This window comes from Rana temporaria, chromosome 2 (genome assembly GCF_905171775.1).
Source record: "Rana temporaria chromosome 2, aRanTem1.1, whole genome shotgun sequence".
NCBI classification, from domain to species: domain Eukaryota; kingdom Metazoa; phylum Chordata; class Amphibia; order Anura; family Ranidae; genus Rana; species Rana temporaria.
The window spans coordinates 148,444,637-148,469,693 of NC_053490.1; the positions used below are offsets into that span (position 1 = coordinate 148,444,637).

General features: G+C 42.9%; 1 protein-coding gene across 7 annotated transcripts in view; it reads right to left on the reverse strand.

Moving 5' to 3' along the window:
- DGKH (diacylglycerol kinase eta) overlaps positions 1 to 25,057 on the reverse strand; it is a 306,831-nt gene that overhangs the window by 57,921 nt on the left and 223,853 nt on the right. For all 7 annotated transcript variants that reach the window (XM_040341308.1, XM_040341309.1, XM_040341306.1 and 4 more), the window contains 6 exons: positions 23,152 to 23,431; positions 22,354 to 22,482; positions 10,699 to 10,830; positions 10,278 to 10,395; positions 5,875 to 5,985; positions 3,177 to 3,273 (listed from right to left, as the gene is read on the reverse strand). In XM_040341308.1, the coding sequence (XP_040197242.1) occupies positions 3,177 to 3,273; positions 5,875 to 5,985; positions 10,278 to 10,395; positions 10,699 to 10,830; positions 22,354 to 22,482; positions 23,152 to 23,431 (867 nt within the window). The remainder of the gene's footprint in view (positions 1 to 3,176; positions 3,274 to 5,874; positions 5,986 to 10,277; positions 10,396 to 10,698; positions 10,831 to 22,353; positions 22,483 to 23,151; positions 23,432 to 25,057) is intronic.

The following is a 25,057-nucleotide window of genomic DNA, read 5'->3' on the forward strand; positions in this document are numbered from 1 at the left end:
ATGTTTTTTTTTTTAGCAGAGACCCTAGAGAATACAATGGCGATCATTGCAAATTTTTATCTTGCATGGTATTTGCGCAGCAATTTTTCAAACCAGTAAAGTTAGCCCAATTTTTGCATAATGTGAAAGATGAAGTTGTGTCAAGTAAATAGATACCTAACATGTCACGCTTCAAAATTGCACACGCTCATGGAATGGCACCAAACTTAACCGGTACTTAAAAATCCTCATAGGCGATGCTTTAAATTAAAATTTTACTGGTTACATGTTTTAATTTATGTGGGCAGGACTTGTATGTGTTCCCTTCTGCGTGCGAGCACACAGGGACAGGGGCATTTTAATTTTATTTTTTATTGTTAATTTTACTTCCTTCACACAGATTTACGTCGGCAAAATTGCACGGGCAGGCAAAGCAACATATACATACGTAGCTTTGAATCTTAGCGGGCGCGTGCCCACCGCGGTCTCCGTGACCATGACTGTGGGAGTCGCGGACTCGATGTCTGCTGGTGTCCCGCGATCGGGTCACGGAACGGCAGAACGGGGTGATGCCTTTGTAAACAAGGCATATCTCTGTTCTGCCTGGTGACACAGCACTGATCGTCTGCTCCCTCTCGTCGGGAGCAGCGATCAGTGACGTGTCACAGTAAGCTACGCCCCCTAACAGTTAGAATAACTCCCTAGGACACACTTAACCCACATTTATACAGTAATCAGCGCAGAGAGTGGGTGGGTGGAAACCTCACAGACACACAATATAAGCACACAATGGCTGACAGATCAGCTGTGTACTACTGGTGGGGAGCTGTGTGCTGCCATAGGAGAGATCCATACATCCAGTCTTGGCTTTAAAAGTAAGTGTCAACTCTGACCTTTTCACTAATGGAGGCTTTAATTCATGAATCCTTCCATGCATAACTAAAATATATGTTACTATCATCTACAGAACTTTAATCCCTAGTGGGAAGTCTGTCAGATTCAATGAATTGGAAGCGATTGTGAGTCTGCATGGTGATCAATTACACCAACTACAAATTACCCAATATTATTCAAGGCAATAATGGTCTAATCACACACACACTCAGTATATTATTATTAAGGTACTTTTATAGAGCTGTCAATTTACGCAGCGCTTTACATATACAATGTACATTAACATCAGTCCCTACCCTCAAGGAGCTTACAATCTAAGGTCCCTAACTCACATTCATATACTAGGGCCAATTTAGGCAGAAGCCAATTAAGTGGAACTTCCGCTTAATCCACTCCTCGCCCCCTTACATGCCACATTTGGCATGCAATTTTCTTGGGGGGGGGGGGGGGCTTCAGGAGGAGTGGGACTTCCTGTCCCACTTCCTCCTTCCGCCCAGGAACCACTAATATTGGGACCATCATATTGTCTTTTAGCGGCCCCTCCCTGTAGGCGATCACCTGGGACACGTGACAGGTCCCAGTGGATCGCCTATCCAATCAGGGAGCGCTGCGCCGTTGGCGCATGCACAGTGAGTGCCCGGACGTGAAGCCGAAAGCTGTCATAGCCGGGTGACCACAGTTGCAGTGGAGGCACCGGCGGTGAAGGGGGGGACCGGAACGAAGCTCCCAGCGGCATGTCGCTGGACTGTGGAACAGGTAAGTGTATGTTTATTAAAAGCCAGCAGCTACACTTGTTGTAGCTGCTGACTTTTAATAAACATTAAGAAAAGGCTGGAACTCGCCTTTAACCTACCAGCATGTCTGTGGAGTACAATAGTATATACCCTTTTTCATTTTATTTATTCATTTATTTTATTTAATTCACACTGTAACTGCCTCACCCACTTATTTCTGACTATATATATATATATATATATATATATTTTTTTTTTTCAAACACACACACAGGTGCACTATTATGAACACCATTAATGCTCCTAAATCTCATCCGAGTGAATATTCCATCTAAATCTGAGTATATTTGACACTCAAACTTTTAGGTAAAACATTTATATTCACATCATTGGTCAGGACCCTAACAAAGGGTATGAAAAGTGTTATATATAATTTGACATCATTTATTTTGTTATAGACCACCCTATATACCGAGGGGTTAATGACTATTGGTTCATATCGCCACTTTCTGATGCATTTGGGATGAAATTAATATATCTCCATAGGAGGTATAATTAATATGAATACCGTACTTGTATCCTGAATATATCTTATCACCTGGCTATATATTATATAAGAAGCCAGGAGGAATGTATCAATATATTGATATATATAAAATCATTTTATTCATTTAGAATTTATCATCGGAATTGTGTAATATTGTGTGAGTTCTTGTGCCCTCCGGGGTGGGCCACCCTCCTGATCCATTTAATCGGTCTTTCATGGCGTAGTGCCCACGGTGAGATCACGGGGTGGACTGGGCTTGGTTCATGGGATGGATGCACATCCTTTTTTATATAAAAAATTTAGTCTATTATATTATATATTCACAATGTAATAATACTAATGATGTCTTTTTCATTTATAGTTCATGTGACTAAATTCATGCATACCCCTTGACAAACCTATATATGAATCTAGCTCCTGAGGAAGCGGATTCTACGGAATAAAACCGCAAAACATGTAGAGCATCTGTATCTTGTATTGTTGATGAGTGGTTATTTTAGTAACAATAGAATGTCTATAATGAGCTATTGCATGATTGTCACACTAAAATAATTTTTATGTTATTGTACATCAAATTTTTTTTATCTTTTGTAATAAAAACTCTTTTATACTATATCTCTGACTGATTATCAGTTTCTCCTACGGTGCCATTAAAGTCCACCCAAGCCTCTTTCTTTCATACAATATCTTTTATGACGACAAATTAGAGAACAATCTATGATAATTTTCAGCCAAACTGACCAGAATAAATTCTTCAAAGTGTCAACTGATTAGAGTTTAGTAGCTGCCAACCATTATCTCTTTCAATATGGTGACTGGATATATGCACAGGCAGATGAAATATACCAGTCAACCTAGATTACAGCCAAATCAAGTACATCTGATTTGAATAGGTTTTCTTTTATTTGAGCGAACTCAAATACATTTTATGTTTTAATCTGATGCAATATGGCTACAACCCAATATCTTCTGCTCATGTCTTTACAGACCACATGACATTGACAACACCATTAGAGGATTACCTCAAGTTGAACCTTTTGCTCTAAATTCTTGTAGGTTCTTTGCAGCAATTCTTTGGTGCCAAGTACTCCATACCACATCATGTTTTTGGTTCTGCTTCTGAATCACAATGCAAACAAGACAGTGTTAAACATACCAGAAAGAAGCAGATCAGTTGATTTGCAGGGAGTGGATAAAATAACAAATACAGCACATGAATATTGTGCGATTTGAATTGCCATTTAGGAGATCAGATTCCACTTTATTGACCAAGTACGTACAGAAATACAAGGAATATGTTTTTGGTTTAATCTCTAAAATGGCTCCCAGTGTGTCCCAAAACACAAGTCTAAACAAGACCCATCTTTTGTTTCTGGAAGATCTGTAAACAATTACCTTTCAGACACTCCGTAAAGAGGAGAGAGTGGGGGAGAAGAGAACCGTCTATCATGGAGTTGGTAGGGGATGCAAATGTGAAGTTATCAGATCTGGGATAAAACCCATTCAGTTTGTTAATCAGATCTCCGTAGCTTGTAATATACAGCATGACTCTTACACTGGGTTATTTGACATAAAACGGTTTCCAGTTTGTCAGTGTAGCTCATTTTTTGCTGCTCTGGTCTCTCGTCAGCATATCTAGCCTGGTTGTACTTGGTTCTGTGCCCAAGTCTTTAGGCCATCTCCTTGACCTGCATAAGCAGTTATAGTTTAGCTGTAAACCAGTACGTGTTATTGTTAAATGTTTGAAGAGACTTGGGGGGTACACACATCTCATAAAAGCTGAGGTATGATGTTACAATGTCTTTGAAGTTGTCCAGGTTTTTAGGCACAGCCCCAAAAACAGTCTAGTCAGTAAAGTCAAACAAAGCAAGCCTGTAGCCTCAGCTTGGCCTCCATGGTCCATCTCTTCACAGGCTTTTTGCCTACAAATTGAATGGGAATGAACCACGCAGTAATCAAAGACCCACAGTTGCACAGGGAGCAGAGCGGTAAGCATTCTATTATAATGTAGCAATGGTCCATTGTATTTCTTATAGTCTTTAAAGTTTGCAATAAACTACAGTGGAACCTCGGATTGCGAGTAATGCGGTTAACAAGCTTTTCGCAATATGAGCATTTTTTTTTTTTATTCTGACTCGGTTTGCGAGTGTGGTCTCACAAAACGAGCAGGATTCAGGCCTCTGCGGTTTGCAGTACCGCATTTGGCCAGAGGTGCGGGGGCGCCACTTTGAGACGTTTGGAGCCATTTGGAAATACTCCGTTCTCGAGCATTTCCAAGGGGTTTCCGAGTGCACCTAAACTGTCTGAGTATTTCAAAAGTCTCTCCGACGCCCCCACACCTCTGGCCACATGCGGTATTGCATGCCATAGAAGTCAATGTGGAACGAATTACGAGTGTTTTGGATTACAAGCATTCTCCTGGAACGGATTATGCTCGTAATCCAAGGTTCCACTGTACAGACATATCACATGATACTTGTCAATCACATACATCAAGTGTTTCTCTGAACATGCCATCTCCTGAGAATGACAACAACAAAAGTTTCATGCACAGCAAATTACGACATATCTATTAGCCCCTGTTCATATTGGAGCAACCTGTTATGTGATATGACAGGTCAAATTGCATGACAAGTTGCAGCCTACTGCCGGCAATGGCACTGTTTATTGTCTTCCAAGTCGCACTGACATGCGGCTTTGATATCAATGTGAATGAGGGCTTAACACTCAATATAATGGAGAAGGTATGGTAATAAAGCCATGGTCACCAAACACTGTTGGCACAATTAATATTCTCCAAATTGGTCTTGCCACAACAGCATTAGAAGACATGTCAAAATAGCATGTAAATGTGAACCATAAAAGAGATGGAAATTTATGTCATGTGTAATACAAGTGCAATTATTGCTATGGCTAAGAAAAAAAGAAAAATCAACAAACAGTGTGTTCTCTCATAGGACGCAGACAAAATTCATGATAAAGTACCATAACATTATGACCGATTTACTGGTACCATTATCTTGTTACAAGAACATCTGAAAGTGGGATATATTCAGCAACACGTGAACATGTTGGCAACACGTGGCCATTCATTATGTACAATTGTGTTTCTAGCTGTGATTGGTCACAGTGATCACATGATACAGACAGGGTCATTCAAAGCCCATCTGTACTATGTGATTAGCTGCGGCCAATCAGAGCGAATTGCAACAATAAACACTGAATTAATTAATTTCAGTGAAATTCACTAGTATAAGCAATCACAGCAGGGCCCTCTGATCCCTCCTGTATTGAATTGTATTGTGACTGTACTGTCTTCCCTGATGTAAAGCGATGCGCAAACTGTTAGCGCTATATAAATCCTGTATAATAATAATAATAATAATTAGAATAATTGTAAAAAAAAAATCCCGATCACTTACCCAGAGTAGCACAGTGTTACTATTGCAACACTGCATTGCTCTGGCCCAAGTGTGTTTCTATTATTTTTCCATCCATTATAAATATTTTAAATAATTGCACTACAACAGTCAATTTCTATTAAAAAACTACACATTTCCTCTGGTAACTAAGAAAGAACACCTTAATACATATGAATGCAAAATAAATTGCTATCGGGAAGTACTTCAAAGCCTTCACAGTTTGTAAACTCTTTTTAAAGTCTTGTGGTTAAACATATGAATTTGCAAAGATCACAGCCATTTACAAATTAGTTTTTACCTGCATTTCTCAGGGTGCTCTTCTCGTTTATTATTAAATTCTAGGGATATCTTTGCATCTAAACCAATACCAAAGTAATTGTTCATTACACATTTTTCTGAATAGCCTTCTCTGTAGAAAAAAAATGAAAAGCCAATTACTAGCTAGAAGCAGACATCTAAAAGATTACACACAATACAGATCAAAAAGACGAAACGAATTTCCATAGCAATGGCACATTCTATGTCCTTAAAAACACTTAATTTTTCTTACATTACTAAAAAACATGAAACAATGGAACAGACAGAGGGATATTAAAGTAAACCTTCCCTAAAGTAAACTTTGAGTCTTCCATTCTGATTCCCCTTCCGACAATGCCAACTTTCTGGTTTTAGTGTTGGGAGAACTGAGCTGAACATTCACAAAACTGAAAAAAATTCTAACCCACAAGCACAGCATGAAAGCCCAGTTGAAATCTATGCAAGATATAAACTTTAAAAAAAAATTAGGCCCTTTTTTAATGCAAATTTGCCAGCTTTGTGGAAAAAAATGGCATTGGCAGGTGGGTACTGCCATTTGGGACATGTACAAATGCAAACATAAAGAAATAAATAATACAATTTAGAAGAGAGTAGCTTTTTTTCTTCTTCAAATAATGCCTAGATTTTTTTTGAATGCGTGATAATCTCTTATCGAAAATGAATAGGTTACTAAAGTTATTAAATTAAAATTAAATGTAGCGCTACCCCCTCAGGAGCCGCTGGTTGTTTTGGGATCAGCGTATTAAGTTACCTCTAATCGTTGTCTAGTGTGATAGCAGTGAGTAGAGCAGTAAAACGAATGTCCAATCAGTGAAATAGGTTTTCTGAATGCTTTATTTCTCGGCCCAACACGACCAACATCAACATGGAGGTAGGACAAGGAAAGGTTGATAAGGTAAGAAAACCTTGCAGTATCAGGCTTGGATAGAAGACAAGCAATCCTGCTCTCAGTAGTAGTAGATACAGTTCGTCGCCACTCCAGCCAGAGTGGGTGAAGTGCCCCCGGACAGACCCCTGCCACAGGCCTGGCAGCCGAAGTGTCACTTTAAGGATGCTGGGAGGAGCAGGTCACTGCCACAGACCTGGCTCTGAGGGAGCCTTTGCCACAGGCCTAGAACTTGGATGAGCTAAATGGTTGAGCGTATCCTTCCAGTAAATTTGTGCTAGGGTCACCGGTTGACAGTGGAAGTGTACCTGTCAATGTCCCAGTCACCAGATCCCCGATGGTTTGTTCCAGCCCTTTTGGACAACCTGCCTCCGGGTTCTCCTCAAGCCGATCCCCCACCGAACGGCACACAGCCTGTGATCTCCTCAGTAGAAGGGGGACCCAGTCAGTCACTGGGGCCCCTCTGTGGCATCAGTTGCTCCAGGCCAGGAGGGCCCAGAGTCAGGAACTCCGCGTTGCACGCAACCCCAGGCCAGGTAGGCTATAGTGGTGGGGCCGCGATGTGCGCACACCCTAAAGGTGGGTGCCGAACCAGGAACCCGCGAAGAACCAAGAACGGCCGCCACAGAAATACTCCCCCCCCAGCATGCACAGCGAGGCTCAAGTCCTCTCATTGGCTGCTGGGAAAAAGCGGCTCCGCCTGGACCCCCTCCGGTGCCATCTGCTGTCCAGAGACGAGACCATATCTCTGGACATACAGACTGACCCACAGGACAATCCAGAATTGGCGAAAAGCCAATTTTAACACAATCAAGAATGAGAGCAAATTATCTCTCTCATTCCCCACTAACTTTAGCGTAGTGCCCTTACTGAAAGTAAAGGGGGCGCTACATAAAAAATATGGAGTGCTAGAAACGCAGCTAGTGCAATATGGAAACACCTGTAGTTCCAAGGTCAGGTGTGCAAGTTTATTTACTGCTGAGACCAGACCAGGGTTTAGGGGTTCTGGTCTGCATCAGTGTGGAAACCCTGATGAAAAAACATGCATGCTCTAAACGCAAGCTCAACCACGCCTCCTGTCCATCACCGCTGACGTGCTTGTTGTGTGACCATTGTGCACATTATAGGTCACCTAAATGTGAGTTGATCTTACTTTTATTAAACATTGAATTTTAACTGACATACTACACTCAGAGTGGCACCACTCCTCTCTCTTCCCTACTAAAGTTTGTGCATTCAGATAGCAGTATTTTTTGTATGATTTTCTGAAGTGTGTATGGGCCTTATCGCAGCACTGCACCCAAAAGGGGGTTAGTTCAACTTTAAGGCCTCCTCCCCTGCTCCTGTTTGTGAAACTGAGCTTTTGGGAGGAGCGAATACCAGATTTTGACAGGTACCCACTCCACACTATTTAAACAAGGCAGATCGCTATTTTGTCAGAAAGGAAATTGGAGATCTCGTGTTTTTGCCAAGCAGAAACACAGATCTCTGTTTTCCTTTAGTGAAAGCACATCCCGCACAGTTAGAAAGCACCCACTAGGGACACAATTAACCCTTTGATCTCCAATGTTAGCCCCTTCCCTGCCAGTGTCATTAGTACAGTGACAGTGAATCTCTGTATTAATGTCACTGGTCCCCAAAGAGTGTCAAAAGTGTCAGTTAGGCGTCTGATAATGTCACAGTCCCGCTAAATATTGCTGATCGCCGCCATTACTAGTAAAAAAAAAAAACGAAAAAAATTCTATCAAAATATCCAATAGATTGTAGGTACTATAATTTTTGCGCAAACCAATCAATATATGCTTAACGGAATATTTTTTTACCAAAATTATGTAGCAGAATACATATTGACCTAAATTGATAAAGAAATACATTTTTTTAGATAGCAGAAAGTAAAAAAATATATATATATATATATATATATATATATATATATATATATATATATATATATATATATATATTTTAAATTGTCAGTATTTTTTTATTTATAGCGCAAAAAATAAAAACCGCAGAGGTGGCCAAATGCCATTAAAAGAAAGCTCTATTTGTGGGGAAATAAATTACATCAATTTTATTTGGGTACAGTATGGCATGACCGCGCAATTGTCGGTTAAAGCAACGCAGTGACATATCGCAAAAAATGGCCTGGTCAGGAAGGGGGTAAAACCTGAAGCCGAAGTGGTTAAAGTCAGCAGCACACTTTTTGTAGCTGCTGACTTTTAATAAACACAAAAATGAGTGGAACTCCACCTCAAGGGCAACTTTATGAGTACACAATTTAAATACCAAGCTTGGGGATGCTTTCTCTTTACTTGCTCACATTGGGGTCGGGGTAAACATCTGGGGCCCCCTTATTCTAAAGGGGCTTCCAGAATTGGAATCCTCCCTCCCACCACAGGCCCTCACATCTGAGGCAGGTATGTGGGGATGAGGCCCTTGTCCCCATTAACATGGAGTTCCCCCTCCTTGGAGTCCAGAAGGAATGGACCCCTCCAACTACCAAGCAAGGTTTGGGTTTGTTGCTGGAGAGAAGTCTTAAACCTTTGGGTCTGTCATAAACAGTTCAAATGAGGATGGGTAACACAGCAAAGAATCACTAACAAGACCTAAAAAAAAAACACACATAAGAAAAATGGGAAGGAAAGAGCCGAAATAGCCGGCGGGTGACCCGTAAAGAGGTGGATCAGGTCTGTTCTGTGCAAAACCTTTACATAGAGCAGGCAAGTACAGTAAAACATTGGATTGCGAGCATAATTTGTTCCGGAAACATGTTTGTAATCCAAAGCACTTACATATCAAAGCAAATTTTCCCATAAGAAATAAATGCAAATCAGATGATTTGTTCCACATGTCATAGGTTGTGTAACCATAAAATGTCAATCCACAAATGGAAGCATCCACAAGGGGATTAAAAGAAAAAAATATAAGAGAGAAGAGAGGCTCCTCTAAGTGTCGCATTATGGTTACATTTAATGAAGGTACAACATTTAGCAACTCACATGGTTGATGATTAAAAGAGGCACATGCAAGTATGCCAGGATCCAGGGTAAAGCTGTCCACATAGACCATCCTCTGCACTACCAGTTCCCACCGCTGTCAGTCTGCAATCATGACTACCCTGCAGTAGAGCAATCTGGAAGCAAAGCTTGAAGCGCTCGTGGAGCACAGCATGGATGGGATGATGTCGATGGGTGTGCGGAGGATGGTCTATGTGGACAGCTTTACCCCGGATGCCTGCATACTTGGATGTGCCTGTTTTAATCATCAACCATGTGAGTTGCTAAATGTTACACCTTCATTAAATGCAACCATATTGCTACACTTAGAGGTGTCTCTCTTCTCTTTTATACTCTGTTGTTACATGATGCTACTTATACATCAAGACATCGCTTGTTTATCAAGTCAAAATGTATTTAATAATTTAATAATAAATCAGAATAACTTTAGTAAACATTTTTTGAAACAGGAAAAACATATATATATATATATCTTACAAGGTATCAGAATCCGGGTCAATAAAAGGAGAAGCACCAATGGCATCCATATTTGCCAATAACATTTTGTTGATGATGGAGCTACCAGCAATGGAAGCTGCCAAGCCAGCTCTTAGACCTATGGGAGCAAGCACAAGCAGAGTTTAGGGAAATATAAAAAGTTGTAACTTACTGAATAGTATAGCTCACTGCCTAACATAGTCCAACATTAGAGTTCATTCCCAATTGTGCAAAAATCAATGGTGAAATGAGCCAACTAAAGAGTCACTATAATGATCAAGCTATGAAAAGGTCAGCACAAAAGCAATAGCCAAATTACAGTACTGAAGATAAACTCATATTAACCTTTTCCTTGTTCATGGAATTTTACAGTTTTATTGTACCTAAACTCATGTACAGACCAAGCCAAATTCTGCATTACCTGGGCAGATTATTCGTGTGTTTAAAACAGGAAGATTCTCTTTACTAGATGCCAAGGGTGGGCTCGAGAATGAGCCTGAGTGAGAATGTATGCTTCTATTAGTACGTCTGTCTGGAGAACGTGGAGCTTTGCCTGAAAGTAATGGACAGATCTTATAAGAACAAACATACACGTTTACATATCAGCTAACATTTCAGTAAATCAGAATTAAAGGGGCTCTTGGCAACATCATTATAAACAATGACACGTCAATAGAGTCAGTTACATCTCTTCACTACAAGAATAAATAAATTATAAAAAAGATGTCATGCCCAATGGAATGTATAAAAAGTTTTTTTTTTCTGAAACTGATTAATATATGTTTTAAACTATATGTATACAATTATTTTAAAATAAAATTAACAAATAAGACAAAGTATTCCCAACGAATTAGGTTCAGCTAAAAAGCACAGCAGTAATCACACTCCTTCAGGCAGGCTATCGCTGAAGGAAACGAGTCTCTACTCTCATTAATTCAATTGTGTGTGCACATTTAAATATGCGCTATTAAAGTGATTGTAAAGTCTTGTTTATTTTTCTATAAAAATAAGGAACATGTTATGTTATATGTACCTGCTCTGTGCAGTGGATTTGCACAGAGCAGCCCGGATACTCCTCTTCTCGGGTCACTTTTCTGTGCTCCTGACCCCTACCTCCTGTTGATTGCCCCCATAGCAAGCAGCTTGCTCTGGGGGCACCCAAGCAGAGTCATAGCTCTGCGTGTCCATTTAGACACAGTAGTCATGGCCTGACCCCTACCCCTTCTGATTGGCTAAATGACTTTGATTGTCAGCAGAGGGAGCCAATGGCACCGCTGCTGCAGGTCTCTGCCAATCAGGAAGGAGAGCCTCGGATTGGCCAAGACACTCATGGACATCGCTGGACAGAGATGGGGCTCGGGTAAGTATTAGGGGGGCTGCTGCACACTGTGTTGACATTGATAGAATGCATTAAAATAAAAAACCTTCTGACTTAACAACCCTATTTAAGATTTGTTAATTTTGACTTTACCACCAAGAGGCAAGGAAACTAGGAAATGTGAACAGCCTAAAGCCCTACCTGCTGAATTAATTAATCACTTAAGGACCGCCGTACGACGATATACATCAACAAAATGGCACGGCTGGGCACACGGGCGTACATGTATGTCCCCTTTAAGAGACCAGCCGTGGGGCGCGCTCGCAACCAGGTCCTCTTCTCAGTGACCGTCCCTGCGGGAACAGCGGACCCGATTGTCGCACAGAGAGGAAGAACAGGGAGAGGTAAGTGTAAACAAACCTCTCCCCGTGCTTCCTAGTGTGGCTGTCACTGATCGTCTGTTCCCTGTGTTAAGGAACGACAATCAGTGACGTCACACGCACAGCCACGCACCCCTTCACAGTAACTTAACCCCTACAGTGCCCCCTCCTGGTTAACCCCTTCACTGCCAGTGTCAACAGTAACCAGTGCATTTTTATAGCACTGTTCGCTGTAAAAATGACAATGGTCCCAAAATAGTATCAAAAGTGTCCGCCATGACGCAGTCACGAAAAAATAAAAAATAAAAATCGATGATCACCAACATTACTAGTAATTTTTCGCAAACCAATCAAACGCATATTTAGCAAAAATATGTAGAAGAATATGTATCGGAGAACGTATTTAGTTTAGAGGGGCTTTCACACAAAGCTCCTCTAAACTGAGGAAAAAAAATGTTTTTTATATATATTTTTTGGGGATATTTATTATAGCAAAAAGTAAAAAATATTGAATTTTTTTTCAAAATTGTCGTTCTATTTTTGTTTATAGCGCAAAAAATAAAAACCGCAGAGGTGATCAAATACCAAAAGAAAGCTCTTTGTGGGAAAAAAAGACGCCAATTATGTTTGGGAGCCACGTCGCACGACCGCGCAATTGTCAGTTAAAGCGACGCAGTGCGGAATCGCAAAAAGGGGCCAGGTCCTTTACCTGCATAATGGTCTGGGTTTTAAGTGGTTAAGTATGTAAACCATGGGGGGCGTGGCCAACTTCCGGTATGTGAGGAAGCATTTTCACAGAGCTCCGACCGCACATTGATCCTGCATTATCCTGACGGACCTTAAGCTTCCTCATTTCCCCATCTAAGCACCTGAGTCGCTTGGGGAACAAACCTGGACCCTGGCGATGGTGAAATACGGCCCCGGAGCGGCCCCAAAGTCTGCGGAGATGCTGGGGATGTTTTCACACGAGGCGACCCAAAATGGCGCCCGCTCGGAGCGGCGTCCTTCTTCTGTTCCTCCAGCTCGCAAGCCCGCCGAGGGGGATGATGACTGGCCAGACCTCACTGATCCTCTGGCCTCTCCCCTGTCCTCTCCCCAGTTAAACCCGGAGGAGGGTGGATCTGGTGAGCAGCGGACAGAGCCGTCGCTGCTACAAATCATGGACACCATTAAAAGCTGCCATGCTTCCCTGACATCACAGATTGAGACCATCAGGGTGGACTTTGCTATTCTCAAGGATGATGTCCAGAAGGTGAGACACAGGGTGTCACAGGCGGAGCAGAGAATCAGCGCAGTGGAGGATGATCTCAACCCCCTGATGGTGAAGGTGAGAGATATGGCGGCGGACTACAAGTCCCAGGAGGCCAAAATGGGGGACATCGAGGACAGAATGCGCAGAAACAACCTGCGGTTCCTGGGATTCCCAGAGGGCTCGGAGGGGAAGAACCCGGAGGAGTTTCTGCTATCCTGGCTCAAGCAAACCTTTGGTGAAGACAGCTTTTCCAACCTGTTTGCTATAGAAAGGGCTCACAGAGTCCCCATGAGAGCTCCACCGCCAGGAAGATTCCCCAGACCCATGCTAGCCCGCTTCCTATATTTTAAGGATAAGGAGACCATCCTACGCAAGGCCCGTAATATGCCTGACCTGCTCTACAACAACAACCGCATTTCCATATTTCCGGATTTTTCGGCGGCTACACAGAAGCAGAGAGCGGCTTTCCAGAGCGTGAAGCAGCGCCTGAGGGAACGGAGCCTGCCATACAGCATGTTATACCCGGCCAAACTTCGGGTGGTGCACAAGGGCCAAACACAGTTCTTCATGTCGCCCAAGGAAGCAAACCGATGGCTGGAATCGCTGGGACATGGGTAAGACTCCTGCGTGCCCCTTGATGCTCCTGTCCCTTGGTGAGCCTGGGAGACATCCCCAGGGATGAGTGACGGTCATAATAATCCTTTTATTATCCTCTTCGGGTGTGTTTTTTTTTTGTTTTTTTTGTTTTTTTTTCACTTGCATCCTTAGTACAAGAGCGGCTGCTCTCTAGGCCCCAATATAGACTGAGTGCTCCAGCCTTCCTGATGAACAATCCGGCTTTGAGACCTACTGCTGAGGGTCCTTCATCTATAGCGGTCATGTTTCTGCTCTACGTGAACTCACATACTTAACCCTAAGTTTTCCTGCCCGGCTGGTGCAGGGAGAATACCCCCCTCTTAGGGAGACATTTTCTGGTTACTGTTTTGGGGTGAAGCCTGTGGGATGTTAGGGGCTGCAGGCAGGGTGGGGGGAACGGGAGTTAGGATCCGTGAATCTGGATCCGGGACAGTTCTTGTGTTTTCTCTTTTTTTGGTTCTTTTTTTTAAATTTTTTCCATTGTTCAAGTATTTTGACCTACCTGTCAATTCTCTGCGGTCCAGAGACCCTGGTCCTCAATTGCATGTGTTTACCCAGCAATGTACTTATGTATATATGAATATGTGCCCTATACTGATCTATAATGCAGTGCGCTTGAGTGTGCCGATGATGTTGATGCTCTACCAGGGGGCCCCTCCGCTCTCACTTTCTACTGCTGTGGGAGGCCCTGTGGGTCCCCCCTTTTTCCGTGAATGCTATGATGCAGACCCTTAATCTATTGTCCTGGAATGTGCGGGGGCTGAACTCTAAGATTAAACGGGCCTTGGTGTTCAAATATATTATGAAACGTAAGCCACAGGTGATATTTCTCCAGGAGACGCATCTGGTGGGTTCCAGGACACTGGCGCTCCATAGGGCCTTTGTCGGCAGGGCATTCCACTCCACTTATTCTAATTATGCCAGGGGGGTCTCGGTTCTTATCTGTAAATCCTTGTTATGCACGACCAAATCCGTGAAACTGGACCCCCTGGGTAGGTATGTGGCCCTGGTGCTGTGTATTAATAATCAGATGTACACCCTGGTGGCGATCTACATGCCGCCCCCGTTTACAGTTGAGATGTGAGATGCAATGATGGCGGAAGTAGTTCAGATGGCAGAGGGACCACTTATCTTAGCCGGAGATATGAACGCTGTGTTATCTCCGGATAAGGACAGGTTTGGGATGGCGGCTGTGAGGGGGTCACCATTAGAAGCATGTGTGAAACACTATGATTTGGAGGAGGCCTGGCGTTGGAGACACCCGGATACTAAGGCATACTCATGTTATTCCTCCACCTTTAACACCCTCTCTAGATTAGATATGTGTTTTGTATCCACTGCACTTCTTCCGCGGGTGGTGGGAGTTCAGTACCTGCCAAGGGCCGTCTCTGATCACTCCCCTTTGCTTATTACTATTGATATGGAGAGGCCCAGAGGCTATGCACAATGGAGACTGAGCCCTCTGTGGCTCAAGGAGGAGTATTTTGAGCGGTCCGTAGCCAGGTCCATTAACACTTTCTGGCTGGAAAACAGAGGGGAGGCGCCAGTGGGAGTCACTTGGGAAGCGTTTAAGGCTTCGCTTAGGGGTATAGTCAGGGCTGAAGTTAAACATTTCCAATCTGACAGGGAATGGAAGGTCAGGGAGGCGGAGCAGGTAGCTGCTGAGGCGGAGGTTGACTACATAAAAAATCCCAACCCTGAAACCCATAGGAAATGGAGAGAGAATATGCGACTCCTGGATTTGGTCCTGGTAGAAAAAACGCAGAAAAAATTGCTATACCAGGCTCAAAGGGTGTTTGAATTTGGGGACAAAAACAGTAAGTTGTTGGCCTACTTGGCCCATTCCCACCAATCGCCAACTTCTATCCCAAGAATATATAATGTACAGAAGCAGCTGTGCACGTCACAGACGGACATAGCTCAGGCCTTTGTGGCCTTTTACTCTGATCTATACACATCAAGGGTCGACTATACCATGGAGGTAGTCCGGGAGTATCTGGCTCCAATACCCCTTCTGGAGCTTTCGGGAGGGGTGGCGGAGGACCTAGATGGGCCTCTCACGGTAGAGGAGGTGACATCGGCCATGAATTCCTTGAACCCTAACAAGACCCCGGGTATGGACGGGTTCCCTGCAGAATGGTACTCCACATATGCAGAGAGCCTGGCTCCCCAACTGCTCAAGATGTATATGGACGCGTACCGGGGGGGGGGGGGGGGGGTGCTCCCTGAATCTCTGCGAGAGGCACTTATAGTGCTGATCCCTAAGCCGCACAAGGACCTTGATTTCTGCGAATCGTACCGACCAATATCCCTGATCAATGCAGACGCCAAAATTCTAGCCAAACTACTGGCTAAGAGACTGAATAAGGTGATTGCGTCGGTAATACATCGCGATCAGACGGGATTCATACCAGAGCGTTCGACGGCCATCAATCTCCGCCGACTTTTTACCATCCTACAAACTGGGTGACCCACGCCGGATACTCGGGCGGTGATGTCCCTCGATACGCATAAAGCGTTTGACTCCATTGAATGGCCATATCTGGTGGCTGTCCTTGGGCGGCTGGGGTTCGGTCCTAGGTTTATAAAGTGGGTGCAGATACTGTATGCCGAGCCAAGGGCCAGGATCAGGGTCAACAATACAGTCACAGATTCATTTAACATAGCGAGGGGCACTCGACAGGGATGCCCGCTGTCCCCACTCCTTTTTGCCCTGGCTATAGAGCCGCTGGCGGCTCTGTTGAGAGAGGATGTGGGTGTGAAGGGGTGTGCGGTCAATGAGCTGGAAGAGAAGACATCCCTACATGCGGATGACATGCTGGTGTATCTGTCTGACACGGAGGATTCGTTGCCCAGGGCCCTAGATGTTATTTCAGAGTTTGGCCGGTTCTCAGGTTTCAAGGTGAATTGGAATAAATCCATTCTGTTTCCTTTTGATCCTGCCTATGTCCCGAGGCTGCCCCTGGGGGCCCCACTGAAAATAGTCTCTAAATTTCGTTATTTGGGAGTGGAGATTCAACTGCCGATCCAAACTTACATAACTAACAATTTGACCCCCATGAAGGTGAGATTGAGGGAGAGCCTGCAGACCTGGGCTAAGCTGCCACTGGGTCTCCTGGGTCGAATCAACGTGTTTAAGATGATTTACCTGCCCAGGTTCCTGTACCTGCTTTGGCATGCACCAGTGTACATCCCCAAGACGTGGTTCACAGGGATTAATAGGATGCTCTCGGCGTTTCTCTGGGGCCCTAAGCCCGCCAGAGTGGCGCTGGACACACTGTACTTGCCAGTACGGGAGGGAGGACTGGCCCTACCTAATCTGCAATGTTACTACCTGGCTGCCCAACTCACGCATGTGCACTGGTGGGGGTTCCCTAACGCAGACATGGCCTCGGTGGCGACCCAGGCGGCCCTGGTCCATTCGTATGAGGGACTCATTAATGTCCTCTATAGGAATGGCCCATACCCGGAGCAGGGGGCAGGTTTGTTGAAACTGGCGTATAAAATCTTTCATACGTGTAATGCTAGGGTGGGGGGTACTGCTCTGAGGATGTCCCCCAATGCTCCTCTGTGGCATAACCCTCAACTTCGGGAAATATTTCAGGTACCAGATGGGTCGTGCTGGGCGGCATATGGGGTTAAGTACGCTCATCAACTTTTTAGAGATGGGATCTTTAAGACCTTTGTGGATTTGAAATCGGAATATGGGGTCCCCAACACATTCTTCTTTCGGTACCTGCAGCTGCGTCATGCGGTAAATGCCCAATATGGCAGGGGGGTGGTGGCGCTCTCCCCTTCTAGAGTGGAAAGGATATTAATTGATGGGGAACATACACAGTTGATCTCTAAATATTACGTTATGCTGTTGACATCGTCCTCTCCTAGAATGAGGAGGGTGTTGTCGCAGTGGCAGGAAGATATACCGTCCCTCACGGAAGAGACATGGTCAGAGGTTCTGGACACGTTGGTACCCTCGGTAATCTCAGCTAGAGACAAGTTGACTCAGTTCAACTATCTTCATAGAATTTACTATACTCCCAAGCATCTACACAAGATGGGCAGACGGGAATCAGACTGCCCTCGCTGCCATACAGCAGAGGGAGATTTCTTTCATATGATATGGCTATGCCCCCGGGTGGAGAGCTTCTGGAGGGAAATACTAAAATTTCTTGAGGATACTATGGAGCTTCCAAACATTTACTCCCCGGCCAGATGTCTCTTAGGGGATCTGGAAGAGGAGGAAATATCAACCTCACAGAAAAATCTGCTTAGAGTGCTGTTTTGCTACGCAAAGAAAGCAGTGGCCCTTAAATGGAAGAGCCCGTCACCGCCGTCCTTACAAGAATGGGTGGTCCTGGTAAATAGGGCCGTGCCTATGTATAAGTTGACCTGTATTGCCAGAGGTTGTCCTAAAAAATGTGATAAAGTATGGGCTAGATGGGTGGAAAGGGTGTCGGGGGAGGATGCAGGGGCATAAAGATTAGCAATTATCAGGTGGCTAGAGAGGTGGGAGGAGCCCTGTAACCAAGTTGAGCGCTGGAGGATATCAGTTGATTGCACACTGAGGGCATGGCATAGGACAGGTGATAATGTTCCATTATGATTTCTGTTTATGGTCTAGGATTTTCTGTTGTTTTTTTTTTTCTTTACATGCAATGTGTCTCAAGATTCGAGCTGTAAACTGGATGACTCTATAATCAGTAGTTGATGTACTTGACGTATGTTGTACAAAATGTGTACTGTGATGTATCCTTGTATGATACTGTTAATATGTACAATAAAATTTACCCTTTAAAAAAAAAAAAAAAGTACGTAAACCATGAATATGCAATATTTATTTTTCAATTGAAAATATAACTATTTTTTTGTCCTGAGCATATAAAAGAAAATCTGTATAAAACATTACATTCCCTTTAGTAAGTAAAAATGTAAATGATTGATTAGGATCAGATTTTTAGGGAAAATCTCTATTCTGAACTCAGATGACATGTACCCGACTTCTATTAACTTATGCTACACACCCAATACTCCCAATTTAATTCAGGTGCGTTAAGAAAAGTGAAGTGCAAGCACTGTGAATCCTACGCTGGCAACAGAGACGAAGATGAACTACTGAAGAAAATACAATGCAAGTACAGTTTAGGATGTGCATTGCTAACCGCCAGCTTGTATGAACCCCCAAGGCTATACAGTAGCCATGATTCCTAAAAAGAAAACTAATTCACTTTCCACTAAAAGCACAGTTCTCTTTTACTTGTCTTCAAAACCCAAGAGAAAAAGGTAAGCATGCCATTTTTGAGAAAGCTTTTCTGTTTCATTTAAAGAGCATAAAAAGGGCATATAAGTCATCATTCACTTACATTGTAACCTTTGTACATCTCTGTGATTCATGATCTGGCAGTACCATTTTCTGCATCATCTGTACTCCATGACAAAACAAGCACACTCTGTATAACAGCTGCTTTTTACTATGACAGATGGGGCTCCTGGGGCTAAGTTACATTAAGAATAACCTTTTTTCTACTCATGCACTGATAAAAACCAACAGAGCCCTAATGAGTGAAAATCCTGTCTTTTTGGTACCCAAATTCAGATTTCAATATTTCTCTTGGAACACCAGTTTTTGCTAGCAGTACTTTCCCGTCCAGGTACATAAGGGAGGGGGTTTATCAAATAGAAGGCTTTGCCTCACCTCTTCTAACCTAACCTGTAATGCAACAGCAATAAGAAAATGTTGAAGTGCATCCAATACATGATGGCCAGCTGTGGTGGGACCCTAAACCAAGATTTCAGGGGGAAAGATGAAAGCAGGTTATATATTGTAGGTATTAGTGGTCCACATTTGATCAACTTATTGTAGAAAAGCAGCTACATGGGAAGGTGTACAATATGTATTCTAGGATAGTAAAAAAAAAATTAAGAAAAGTTACAATGGGATTCTGGACAATTATGTGTTTTTGCACACAAGAAAAGTACAACCGACTTTACTTTAAAAAAAAAAAAAAAAAAACAGCTTTTTTTGGACAGTTTTTAAAAATGATTAAACCACTAATTGAGAGGTGGTTAAGATCAATGTAGCAAACATGGTTTATCTTCAACCACTAGGTCCAAGCAGGTTATGATTATTGTAGTATTGGGCCATTCCTTTAGTAACCCCTTCAAGTCTGGACTGTTCACCCCCCCCCCCCCCTTAAGTTCAGGCCATTTTTCAGATTTCAGCGCTGTCACAATTTGACAATCACCCTGTCATGAAACACTAATTCAAAATAAATGTTAAATAGTTTTTTTGGGACAGAAATAGCTTTGGTGGTATTTAATGACTACTGTTCTTTTTTTTGCTATATAAAAGAAAAATACAGAAAATTAGGGCTGTGGAAATTAACTATTAATTCCTCGATTAATCTGTAATTTTTTTGTTCGATCAAAATTCCTTTGATTGGTACTCGCCTCTCCCCCGGCTTCCGGGCCTTCAGGGAGTTCCGTCAAAGATCCGGTGACATCACGGACATCGGCGGGGCTTGCCGTGTCCATCTGAAGGGCTCTTTTGCTGTGCCTTCATTTCTGCATGCCGGCGGGACCTTACTATCTGCCACATGCAAGGGCTGTTACACTTCCCTCTATCAACCTGTGATTCTACAGCCATCCACTGGGAGTTGTGATAGTTCCCTTCACGGGACATCTACATGCCGACGGACTGATGTTAACCCCTCCTCATCTGGATTCAGCAGTGGCATCGTTGTACACATTTTTATACTAGTATCATACTTCGCTACATGTTTTTATGACTGCTTTTGCTACTGTTTGGTATTACTAGCACCATTTTTACAGTTTATGTAGCTACATCGATTTGATCTCCAGTGCAATATTTATTTTGTTACCTATTTGAAGACTATAACAGTTTTAATGCTATTCCCATCGAGCGCTGCCTTTGTGTGTTTTTGGTATCCTGCTATCCATTTTTCCAGTGGTTGGTAGCTGCACTGGGAATCAGCCTGCAAGGAGATCAGCTAAAAGTAGTTGAATCTGTATGTGCGTTATAATTAATCAAAATTAGTCGATTAAACGATTAAAAAAAAAAAAACGATTAATCAAAACACAAAAATTTTAATCAGCAACAGCCCTACAGAAAATGTTTTTTTTGTGTTCTGTTTCGATTATAAAACTTTGCAAAAAAATAAATCGTTCTTTAAACATTTAGGCCAAAATGTATTCTGCTGCATTTCTTTGGTAAAATTAACCCAGTTCAGTGTCTATATAGCCTGTGAAAGTTACGGAGAGTCTACAAACTATGGTGTTATATATATATATTTTGATTAATCCTGATATACTGATTCGTATCTCTTGAAGGCCCTAAGATGTCAGCGCAGTACAAATATCTCCCAAATGACTCCTTTCTGGAAAGACAGCCCAAAGTATTTAGGTAATGGCATGGCAAGTTATTATTATTATACAGGATTGATATAGCGCCAACAGTTTACACAGCACTTTACAATATTAAAAGGGAGACAATACAGTTATAATACAATAAAATACAGGAGTATTAGGAGGGCCCTGCTCAGAAGAGCTTACAATCTAAAAAAAGTTGTAATTTTTTGTCAATTTTGGGGAAAATTCAAAAATATAAAATTTGTTGCCATTATAACAAGTTTCTTTTTTACAAACAGCAAAGGTATATTTATAATTACATCCTGAAACACATTCTGCTACTCCACCTCAGTATGAGGTTTACCAAATTTGTGAGGCTTTTCACAAGCTAGACTCATGGAGGTGGAAGGGCCCAGTATCCAAGTAGTAATTGCTTCACAGCCGTGTCAGAAATTATACCCCTATCGCTTTTGGCAGCCATAGCGCTCGCCGATCACACCCCATGCAAGTAAATAAGGGCTCTTCTGCAGAGCCGAAGGAGCTAAAGCAGACGATGAGGAGGCAATACTATGCAGAGCATTCTGAACACAGATCGATCTTCAGAGAGCACAACATATGTGAACAAGATCTTATGGTGACACTGGGACTGGTGTGGTGGCAAATGGGGACACCGACTGGCTTCACTGGTCTGGTGGCATTGTACTACTGTGGCGGTGATCATGTACAATGCCTGGCTGCTCTGATGATGCTGTGTCACCAGAGCAAGTGCAGGGTCACTGTGGTGACATTGTACTGCCATGGCGTTGATCATAGACAGTGACCAATGTCCCCCCCCACAAACAATCAGTTTCCCTGTGATAGGAAACTGTGGCTGCAGTCATGCAGTTTAAATAAAACTGTGATTGGTCACAGCAATCACATGGTGCCCGGCCTATTGCAGGTATAACTAGGGAAATATGAAGTCACCCCAGCTGACTGAAACGCAGCTCATGTACAGCTGGATTGAATTTATATACAGTTGCGTGAGTGAGTAGGCAACAAGACTGTTCTTCCTTTTGTGGTAAAACCAATACTTATAGCAATGCTGAATATGTTCAATTCACAGTTTACAGCCACTAAACTTACCTGATGAGCTATCAAAGTCCCTGGTGTCCTCATCTTTCTCCTCTTCTTTTGACTCTTCTAACTCTTTTCTGTACTCCTCTGCAGCCTGGTTCTCCTGTTCCTCAGTGTGTGCATTTTGCTCATCCACCACTAAGAGGACAATAAATCAATCTTACCATCACAAAAAAATCTTAGGCGATTAGATTTTATATAACAGTGTTAATGTGACTGAAATGCTACAACATGTCAAGACTTAATCAAGCTGTACTCTAATTTCTCAGGCTGCAATACATTTACTATAAAGCATCAGATTCAATGAGCACAGCAAGTAGTATGGTAGGGTTCTCACACAAGCACATTTTTACAGGGGAATAAGCATCTGAAATACAAATTATATAGTGACAGAAGACAGAAAACAGAAAAGTGGTTATCGTACATAAAACATATGTAGATACCGAAAGGAAAATTGCTGTTCAGTAATAAACCACAAAATAAACATTTCTATTTTGTTAGGGCTAAATTTGTTAAGTATAGAATACTACAGACTGTACAGAAATGTATTGCTTATAAACTAAGTTAGAGGAGCACACAACAAAAAGACATGGGATATATGTAGCTATAATGAGATTTCATTCTGGTATACAGTATACATTGCATAGTAATAGTAAAGCAGAATCAAAAGGTCAGTGGACCTGTACTAGCAGCAGTAACCAATTAAGAAAAAGTACAACTACACCAGGATTACTGTAGCTAAAAATATATTAACAGAGATAGTGCGACATATTTCAATTTTGACTCAAGACATAACAAACCACCCACCTTTTTCAGCTTGTTCTATGATTTGCCTGACTGCTTTTTTTAAGCTGTTGGCTCGTATCATGAGCTGCTCCCTTGACTTGAAGAGCTTTGCCGTGGAAGACTTTGTAATGCTGTCTGCTAAATGCTCCTTGCTCTCAGATAGAGATTCTTCACTTGAGAATTCCTCCTCCACCTCTTCCTCAACAATTGGTGGTGTTAAGTGCGTCAACAATGGAGTGGCTTGCGCTTCAGCATGGAGTGTCTGAAGCAGAAGATCAAGCTTTTCATTCAGTGTCGAACACTAGAATACAAAGATAGATAACGATTGGGTTGAGAGAGTAGACTATTACATCTGCAAAAGTTCCACTGGTGGCTATATACACAGCTAGATTTCTCCTTTTCTTGTACTTGGCCTGAACAAGAGGAAATTAGTAGATTCCCATTTAGTGTGGATGAAGAATTCTGTACTGTCCGCTATTGTATTTAAGTTGTAGTACTCAAGGCTGCTTGAATAACTGCACAGCAGCTGCATCTGACAGAATGTAGTCACTGTTCAGGTGGCGCAAAGAATGTTAACACTTTAGTAAAATTTACTGTAATAAGAGAATTACGGCCCTCTTAGCCCGCATTCACACCTAGGCGTTTTTACGCCTGTAGCGCTACGCCGCTGCCGCCAGAGGGCTGAAAACAGATGTCCCTCTATGGAGATGGTTCACATCTCCACGCCGAACGCCGGACGCCTGTCGCCTGCCGCGTGAAAAAAGGTCCCGGACCTTTTTTTCAGGCGTCTTCGAGCGTTCGGCTAGGAGATGGGAATCATCTCCATAGAGGGGGTCATCTTGGGGCACATCTAGGCGGACAATACCGGCGTTTTGTCGCCGCAAATCGCGGTACAAAACGCCGCTATTTTTACCGCGATTTGCGGTGACAAAACGCCGCGATTTCGTCCGCCTAGATGTGAATGGAGCCTTAGTTAGAACTGCAGTTTTATATCGGTAACATTTATCAGATATTAAGAGGTTTATAGTGGTTGTAAAGTTCAGTAAACACATACATATACTAAAGTACATAAATGTATGCACTTTATCAATACATCCTTTAGATTTTATATAAAACTTGCCAATTAGTTGTGTTCCATCTAACAAATGCAGCTCTCGTGATTGCTGTTTATTTCAGAGCGATCCACGGACCTACGAGTGGGTGTGCAAGTAGCTGGGCATTCACGTCATTGCAGGAAGTGACGTTTGCCGACCAGCGTCAGCGTTTCCATGGTAATCTTCTCCTCCTCTCTTGATTGATGGCGGCTTCCCCGGCCAATTGTCCTCCTCTTTGTGACAAAGCCGCCATCATTCAAGAGAGGAGGGTGATGTGGGGGTCGTGGATTTACACTGACCACAAAGATAGCGACAAGCTGTGTGCTTGCACAGTGGGCCTGTATCCAACAGCAGAATGGCAGGGCACATAAACTGACCACACTAGAATGGGTAGGCTGCCATGTTTACCATGGTTAGTTTACAACCAGGAAGACGGAAACTGGCAGGATCACCCAGGTAATATGGCAACACTGCAAGATAAAATGCAATAGCGATATTAAAAAGTCCATAAGGACAACTTAAAGGAATAAAAAAAAAAAAAAAGACGTATTTTTAAGTTTACAAACACTTTAACGTTTCTTTAACCGGGGCTCACATTCTCAGGATGGGGTCTATGGACATACTCCCATGATCGTGCTTCAGACACAGGTGACCACAGATCAGGGTATAGAGCCAATCACAGCGGCTCCTTACCATGTGACCAGTTGTGTTCAATCACAGCTGATCACAGGTTAAACAGTATTTGCCGGTTATTAACAGTCGCTTCCTTACACCGACAGCACGTGAGGAGAGGAGAGCCTATAACTGCCAAATTCTTACAGGGTACATCTGCA